The sequence below is a fragment of the Penicillium samsonianum genome (genome assembly GCF_028829775.1).
Source record: "Penicillium samsonianum strain IBT 33392 chromosome Unknown utg000003l_segment0_segment0, whole genome shotgun sequence".
Lineage (NCBI taxonomy): Eukaryota > Fungi > Ascomycota > Eurotiomycetes > Eurotiales > Aspergillaceae > Penicillium > Penicillium samsonianum.
The window spans coordinates 7,573,950-7,582,999 of NW_026643261.1; the positions used below are offsets into that span (position 1 = coordinate 7,573,950).

Genomic DNA, 9,050 nt, shown 5'->3' on the forward strand with positions numbered 1-9,050 from the left:
GCTAAAGCTATTTCGGACTTACATGTCGGCAGACCACAGCGTAGCCGAAGAGCCGAACCATGCTGTCTGTCTAAAGGATCTCGATCTCCTCATTGTCAGATGCCTCATCCCAGTCAATATCGGCTAGTGCTGCTTCCGCCTTCTCATGAACCTTCCTCTGTGTCAGTTTGGGATCGAGTCGTTTTATAGGCATTAACTGACCTCTTTCAGTCCACTCAATTCTTCGACATAGCCATGTTCATTCAAGGCTTTTCGCACGAACTCCCAACCCTGCTCGCGGTATGCACTGACAACTTTATCCGAGCATGCACTGCAGCTCGGATAACTTTTGCCAGTGACAGACAAGTTCTCGAAATTGGAGAGAAATCCTCGTATTTGATGGGGCACAATGCCTAAGGGATGATCATCACGCTCAGCATTGCGGGCTATGGGGGCCGGTGCGGCAGCGCCTTGTGGGTGCTGAAGGAGTGACACAAAAAGCTCCACCAGAAGTGCAGAGGCTATAGGAGCCACCCCAGGGCGGGTCACCGTACACTGCTGGTCGAGAGTTTGATCTTTGATAGACTATCCCGCAGTCAGTTCTGTATCAAGCAGGTCCTTCGTTTGGATAATCTTACATTAGCTGGTGCTACCACATCGTTGCAGAAATAGCACCCAAGCTCAGCTGGATTTTCATCCGCCATGATACCATGGCGCATCACCACGAAGGAATCAAACCCTAGGGCTGCATTCATCACGATTTTCCCTGCCGCCTTGCCCATCACCGTGGGCAGCCATCGTGATTCTCGGGTATCCATAAGGAGGAAGATAGCATCATGTTCATCAATCAGTGTTTTGAGACGATCGAAATCGGCCCTTGTCACCTCCTCGTCCACAATAGGATGGCCCGCCATAGGCACTGATAGTGCATGACCTGTAGTCTCTACTCCCGGGTAAATTTGAGTTAGGGCTTCGGATGCCCGATGTGCTTTTCGGACGCCACCGTTCAAGCAGTCTTCAAAATTGAATAGTGGTTGCCGAACAGGGTTAGAAAATGAAACGGTCCCGTTGTCGACGAAAGTGATTTTCTTCACGCCCCAGCCCTATATAGTCGAAGATTAGAACAATTGTTTTCGAACGCGGAAGTTGACGTCCACATACCAGCAGATTCCGGGAGACGTAGCTACCTAATGTACCAGCTCCTAGCAAGAGACATTTCGTGTGTTTGATTTTTTCAAGATCGAGCGTCGGGCTGATACGCCATTTGATAAGTTTGAGGTTGAGATCGACGGACTGGTCTGCCAATCTTTAGGAGAAAATTAGCTTCTTTGATCAGGTCTTCGGGTTGGATATGTCCAAATTAACGCCATACCTCTTGGGATCCATGTACTCTGTAAGGTTGACGATTCTCCCGGCCAATTTCCCAGTCGAGTTACGTTCCCAGCCGGTCACCTTTGGCAACGGCAACCACCCTTGGCTTTGCAGTGATTTCGAGGTCTGGTGCTCTTGTTTTGAACTTGACTCCAGCCGAATTACTGTACTGCGCCCCTGATCACGCTTCGCGTGCACGTCGCGATAGCGTATCAATTGCACCTGTTCGATGCCCCATCGCTGCTTTATCAGAACGAGCAGGTTTCGTAACATCCACCCTGGGGCCTGTTCATAATTTGATGGATCCGAGAAACAGAAATAGCGGTCTTCAGCAGCGACATCCTTGAAAAACCCATTTTCATATTCGGAAAGTGACGCTATCTGCCAGTTGCTATTTGATGTATCGTCTTGTTGGGCATTCTTCGTCTCGGAATCGCCGGGAGATGCATTATTGGAACGCTGTTTGGCTTTTCGAGCCAAAAAAAAACCTCGTTGTCGGTGATCCACAATATATGACCATGTTTGCACCGCTTCCACTAAGGTAGTGCTCTCATGTGGAGATAAGTGTGTTCCTTTCAAATTGTCAATAGCATGATCCTGGTGTGGCTGGGATACTTGATCTGTTGGTTGCACGGGGACCCATTGAGGATCTGAATGGATTGCTGGAAAAGCGAACCAGTAGTGGAACTTGTAATTTTTGAGGTCTGCAAAAGATACAATCACAAAACTGCAGAGTAAGGAGGGACATGAAAGTATTGTTCCATCGTGAATGGCATCCCATATCTTGGAGTTTTCATTAGTATATATATATATATCTCTCTCTCTCTTTCTCTCTCTGAGGCAACGGGTTATGGTGTTTCCTACCATTTGACCAGCTTGATGGAGCAGTTGGGATCTGTCCATGTTTCGATATTCCTCAACGGTATTGACATTTTTGATCATGCCATCCGCCCTGTAATAACCAGCTGGGGCTCTAGGTCACTGTTAGAAGGACTTTTAGAAACATTTCGTTTTATCTTACTCGCTGCCGGTGAGGGCGTTCCCATGAATTTGGATTCGACATGACGCAGCCTCGGGATCAGAAGGACGGATCTCATATAGTCCCAGAACAGGCCGGGCGGAGTCATCTAGTTTGTCATGATTGATCTTATGGGAGGCCAGTGAAGTATAGAAAGGTAATTCGATGTCGGAAGCAAACGGTGTGTACTGCATCTTGGAGGAATAGGAGAGAAAGAGAAGAAATGATCAAGTCCCGAATAAAACAGACTTGGAACGTTGGATGTAACAGTTAAGGGAAGAGGGTGTAAAGTGTCAAAAGGTGTAGAAGGTGTTAAAAGGAGGTGAAAGGGTCTGATGTCACGAGAGGGCGGGGGTGCTTATCGATAATATCCTCACTTCTAAGCTCTCCAGGGCTCTCTCCAAGGCTTTGTTTTCTTATAAAGTCCACGGGTTATTTCTTGGCTTATTCCAGAATCTTTATGCATGAGATTTATTTACTATATATATATATACTACCCTATATACCTAGGTAAATCTTCGATCCTCAGGCTATAATCACGTCTTGTGAGATCAACAGCTGACTTGTGTTGAACACGCGATCCATGGACACAAACATCACAAGCCTCGAGAGGTATGTATACTGTACATTAACTACTCTGTACTAGTAGGATACTTACAGAATATGATACATACATGTACTATTTCTTCTGCCCAACCTTGGAATTCCAACATTCCCTATTAGGCCGATAAGATCGGGCAGATAAGATCGCGTCGCGACTTTCACTTTGCTCTGCCCCACTGCTTCTTTTCTTTTCCTCCTTTCCACTCTACAAGTATTCAACACCTGAAAATGCTCATCGGTTTATGTGGAGGTCAGCAGATAATTGTCGCAAATCGATCTCTTACCCCACATGGGATAAACTAATGAGGATATACGTCAAAAGGCATTTGCGCTGGCAAACATGCGATTGCTCAGTACCTGATTCAGCAAGGGTTTCAGCTTCTTGAACTCGCCGGCAAATCCCAATCCCACATCACCGAGTCGGGGGATGACCTGCGACTGCAAGCGTCGGAGATCAGAAAGAAAGAGGACCCCAAGTCGCCAGAGCTTACATTTCAAGATGCCGACTCTCTACTCGACTTTGCGACAAAAAGATGGCAAGAACGCTGGGTTACCACAGACATTGCAGATGCCACTACCCTAGATCGATTCCTCTTGCGCCCCTTTTTCCTCCTTGTGAGCGTCGATGCACCAGTTAGCCTCCGATGGAAACGATTTGCCGACAGGTTCGTGATAATACGCGTGACTGAAGCCCGATAGCTGACTTTTTTCTTTATAAAAAAAAAGATGTTGGAGAAGACAACTGGATCCGCCTGAACTTGAAAAGTTCGTAATGTGGAACGACCATAATCTTTACGATAAGGATATTGGACGTGTATACTTGACCGACAAAGCCCAGTTGCGCCTATTCAACTCCTCATCGTCCCTCGAAGAGCTACACTCGGCTTTGCAAACCCTCGACCTGGCAGACGAACAACGGTTGAGGCCAAACTGGGACCAGTATTTCATGCAGCTGGCCTCTCTTGCCGCCCAGAGAAGCAACTGCATGAAAAGAAGAGTGGGATGTGTGCTCGTTCGAGAGAGTCGTGTCATCAGCACTGGATATAATGGGACACCACGGCATCTCCAGAACTGCAACCAAGGTGGATGTACGATGCAGGCCAGACCCGAATAACCCCAATGGCCCTATTGTTCATTTGACTCACTAGAAATCATTATAGGTCCACGGTGTAATCGCGGGGATGGGGGAGGAGTCGGTCTCTCAACCTGTCTTTGCCTTCACGCCGAAGAAAACGCATTACTGGAAGCAGGCCGAGAGCGGATTCGAGAGGGGACGATCCTCTATTGTGATACGCAAGTCTATTTCATTCTTCAATAAACTGCGCCAGAGACAAAATCTTACTGTGGATTGCAGATGCCCTTGCTTGACATGCACTGTCAAGATAGCCCAAGTTGGAATTTCGGAGGTCGTTTACTCTCAAGGGTACAACATGGATAACGACGTAAGTCAATGCCTGTCCGTTTCAAGTGTTCCAATTAATTTAATTTGAATATACAGAGTGCGGCTATCTTACAAAAAGCAGGCGTGCGGCTACGGCAATTCCACCCGGTAGCTAATTTTCCTTCTACACCCTCGTCTCTTTTATACATAACTGACTATAAGCCTACAGCCTACGAATGGACTCATCTATCTTCAGGCATCTGAAAAACTAGTCGCAACCGAAAGCCAATAACCTACAGTACGAATCGTACTGTACAATAGTGAAGGCCCGAGGCAACCCAACCTTAGTGAATTAGATTAATAGAGTAATACCTTCTAAATCGCTTTATCTTTAACTATTATCGTATAATAGCCGCTAACACCCCCCTTTAACTAATTCCGTTTATACTAACTAGGCGAGTTATATTATAAAGAGTGTCACGATGTAGACATATCACGATCTAGACATGATAACTGTAGTTCTACCGTCACTGACCGCCTGCCGGATTAGTGAACCTAGAGGATTATGTTTGTATGGTTTGTTGTAAGGCCCTATAAAGGACCTTATACTAACTAATCCCTTTCTTCTTTCTCTTCTACTCTCTATACTTAGTATTCTAGTTAAAATGCACTCTTTTATTAAAAGAACTAGCTAGTAATATAATACTAAGTACCACTTTTATTTCTAATAAAGTAGTACGACCGTATAGATTATTATTATAATTAGTCTTAGTCCCGCTTTATCTCTACTTTCGTTCCTTAGTATTATATAGCTAAGACTAAACTTAATCTCGAATTTAATCTTTATTAATTAAAATAGTCGGACCGAAACGAAACCTACCTATAAATTATAGTAAGTAATCTATTATTACTATATTAGATAAAGGAGATAGTATTAAGTAGGAAGTAACTACTTATAATCCTAAAACCTTAAGATTAGTTAATACTAGTAAACTTAATAAAGATAATAATATTAGAGAAGGTTCTTTTATATACGAACGACTATATAAGACTCTAAATAAAGAGCGATTCTATAAACTTATATCTAAGTATAATAAATTAGAAGAAAGAAATTAAGATCCTAAAGATAAAGTAACTATCCTTTAAGCTAATAAAGTTAAAACTAAAATCCTAATTATATAATTTATTTAAAAGAAAGAGATAGATATTTATTATAATTATATAGTTTATAAGAGAGATTATTTTATATTCTAGCTTTTAAGTCTATAGTAGAATTTAAACCAGAATAGCTCTAACGTACTAATTATAGAGGCTATTATTACTTATAAATCTACTAAGATATCTAATATTTTAATATTTAGTAATAGTAAAGAAGTTTATTTTAAAAGATAGGAAACTATTTTTTAATAAAAGCTTAAAGTAAATATAAATTATTATTCATTATTAGTTTATTATAAGCTCTATATATAAAGATATTATAAAGGAAAAGCTTAGTTATATATTATATCTTACCTAAATACTAAATCGAGTGCCTTATATACTAATACTAATAATATAATCGCGTATCTAAAAACCGTTTTTATAAACCTAAATTATTATATTAAAGCCTATATTATATATTATAAATTAAAGATAAAACGGAAGGATAGCTTTACTAATTTCCTTACTAAATTTATATAGCTTATTAAAGACGTTATTATTATCGAAAAAAACCGAAAGTATAATCTACACTCGAAACTTCTATATCTATTTTAAAGCTAATTAATATAGGCTATTAATTAGGATTCTATTTCTTTTAAAACTTTTATTTAGAACTATTAAAGTATATCTTATAAAATTAATTTATAATAAGAGTTAAAGAATACCTCTTACTCCTATTCTACTATTCTAGCTAGAAGTAGTAGTAGTATTAGAATAACTAGTAGTTAATATACTTTTTATATCAAATATAAAAGAAATACTATTTTTATTAGTCTATCCGCTACTAAACGAGAGACTTTTATAAGGGAGGGTCGATACTTTAACTATAAAGAATAAAAATATATAACTTATAAATAGACTACGATATTACCCGTCTATAGTAGGCGGTAGGCAATTTGGATTTTTGAGTGCCCGTCTATAACGCCTATCGCCTATAGGCATACCTATCGCGGGTATACCTACTATACCTACTATTATATAAAGTCACCTAAAATAGACGTATAACTCGCTAACTTAGTAGAATAAATAACTATTATTTACGGCTATTTTGCTTACTCTATATAAAAGCTTAGTTTTAATCTACTATATCTATAAATTTTATTAAAATATCTTAGTATATAAAAAATTATAATATGAGAAAGGCTACGGACACGCGAAAAGGCTACCGACACGTTAGCCGCTAGGCCACTTCTAGTTTATCCATCGCTAGCCGTAGTTTTTAACTAGCTTGTGTAATTTTGTATGGTATCCCTATAGTATTCTAAACGCTTATCACCTGATTTTTAACCTCCCATTTCGCCCCTAAAAAGCGAGATAAATTGGTCGGGGAAATTTAATCTATACGAATTAGCTCTCTATATTTAATATACCGTTTTCAGATCCTCTAAAACTATATTTTTAGTGATATATAAATTGGGGATTGATATTCGTACCCCCCCCCTATGGATAAACGTACCCCCCCTGCCTGCAAAATCAGGTGCATGCTCCTACCGCCTTCCCGATCTGGTGCGACACTAAATTCTGCCATATATTTCTGCCATTACAGAGTTTTCTGCCATATATTCTGCCACCACCATATAATTCTGGTTTATATAGTAAAAAACACTGCATTTTAATGAGAAAAAAATCGTACATTCTGCCTGATTCCTGCCTTGAAAATCTACATATTGATCATCCTGCTTCTTATGCAACCCCCCGCGCGCGTTTTCCTCCCCGTCCCCGTCCTCGACCACGTCCCCGTTCTTCGGTGCTTATAGGTTCAGCACTAGCAGTTTCACCACTACTAGTTCCACGTAGACTACGACATCGCCCGTCCATGGGCCCCTAGGAGGGGCCCAAGGCCCATCCACGGTGGGCCTTGGGCCTTTTGACTCTTGGGGGGCCCGTCCAAAAGGCCTAAGGCCTATGGGCACGCCTATGATGGGCATTGCCTAAGTGCCCATGCTTGCATAAAGTCACCTAAAATGGACGTATAACCTACTGATATAGCAGAATAAATTACTATTATTTATATGCGTTTTGCTAACTCGATAGAAAATGTCATTATTAGTATATAAAATATTTGAATCTAATCAAAATATTTTGATATTTAATAAATGGCTATCCTAAATATACGAGTAAGATAAAAAAAACCCTTCTAATACTTGTGATTAGTTGGTATTTTTATAAATCTGTTAAATCATCCTATTATAGCTAGAATATATATTTGAGATATATAGTAACTCTACTAGTTAGTTTATATAAAATAGTAATTAGAGTAAGATTTTATATCTCGCGATTAATACGGAATCTATGATTATAATTCAAATTTCTATTAATATTAGTCGTATTTTATAAACTTATATCGCCTGAATTACTATATTATATTACTTAAAGGTCGAGTTTTAGTTCTATAATATCAAAATATTTAGATTCTCTAAGTTAGATAGGCGCTTAGACACTATCTATAGATAATATACTATCCTAGCTAATTAGCGCGTAGTATTATAGTAAGTCCACACCTAAATTATAATATATCGTATTTAGATAATTACCCTTTACTACGGTCGTAAGTTCTTTTAGGTAGGTGAATAAGATCACACTCTCCCTAAATTTGTATATATATAGATTACCCCTTATATTTATATCGATCGTTATTAACTATATCACACCCTAGTGCCTATATCGCTAGGCCTTCGTCGATTCCTACGAGCTCTTAACTAGACGTCTCTTACGCTGAAAACCCCTTCGATCCTAACCTTAATCCTAATCTTTTTAATAGCTAATAGATAGCTATATTAGTAGTAGAGTCTAACTTTATCGACCTCGCTATTAAACACTCCTCCCTCTAACGTATCGGCCCCGATCGGAGGAAGTATTTCGTTCTATTTAATATAATAAACGACGCGTCGAAGGCGAAATTTATTAAATAGTGGCGTATAACCGTACGTGGTAGCGAACTAGAAATATAACGTAAGATACGATAGGATATAAAATATATCTTAGATATCTAGGAAAGCTTCTAGTAAGTAGCACACTATACTATAGGCGAACCTCTAGTTATATACCGCTCTTACGGAGTGTCACTTCCGTATTTATATTTAAAATAGAGCGGTACTAATATAATAAAGCGCTATTTAAGTACGGGTAAATACTAGAAGGCTAGCCGAAACCTAGCGATATAATAATTAATAATATAGACTATATAATATATAGTAGTATATATTCTATATTAATATTCTTTATATTATAACTAATATTAATATACACTAGATACTTAAGTCTTCTTACGCGACGAAATTTTTATAAGATAAATAGGAAAGAGAGTAGATTAAATATATCACTACACTTAACCTACCTTTCTATAGTCTCGCTAGGAAGTAGCTTACTTCCCTTATTAGGATAGCTTAGAGGGCTCTAACTAAACCTACCTTACTCTATCCTTATACTACTTAGCGCCGGCTAAAGAAAATAGTATATAAGGAGTATTATACTATTCTCTCTACCCTCCTACTAAAT

The 9,050-nt window shown here is 39.3% G+C and overlaps 2 protein-coding genes across 2 annotated transcripts; one reads left to right on the forward strand and one right to left on the reverse strand.

The window, feature by feature from the left end:
* Positions 1-70: 70 nt before the first annotated feature.
* N7471_006582 (putative autophagy ubiquitin-activating enzyme ApgG) lies at positions 71-2,562 on the reverse strand (the record flags this gene model as incomplete). Its single annotated transcript, XM_057279301.1, has 7 exons — positions 71-151; positions 202-564; positions 618-1,082; positions 1,141-1,285; positions 1,352-2,133; positions 2,215-2,323; positions 2,372-2,562. The coding sequence occupies 7 exons, from the start codon at positions 2,560-2,562 to the stop codon at positions 71-73; spliced, it is 2,136 nt and encodes a 711-aa protein (XP_057138911.1).
* Positions 2,563-3,199: 637 nt separating this feature from the next.
* N7471_006583 (deoxycytidine monophosphate deaminase) lies at positions 3,200-4,644 on the forward strand (the record flags this gene model as incomplete). Its single annotated transcript, XM_057279302.1, has 7 exons — positions 3,200-3,221; positions 3,294-3,636; positions 3,698-4,059; positions 4,132-4,264; positions 4,326-4,413; positions 4,470-4,520; positions 4,582-4,644. 7 exons carry the CDS (start codon positions 3,200-3,202, stop codon positions 4,642-4,644), a joined length of 1,062 nt encoding a protein of 353 aa, XP_057138912.1.
* Positions 4,645-9,050: the final 4,406 nt, after the last annotated feature.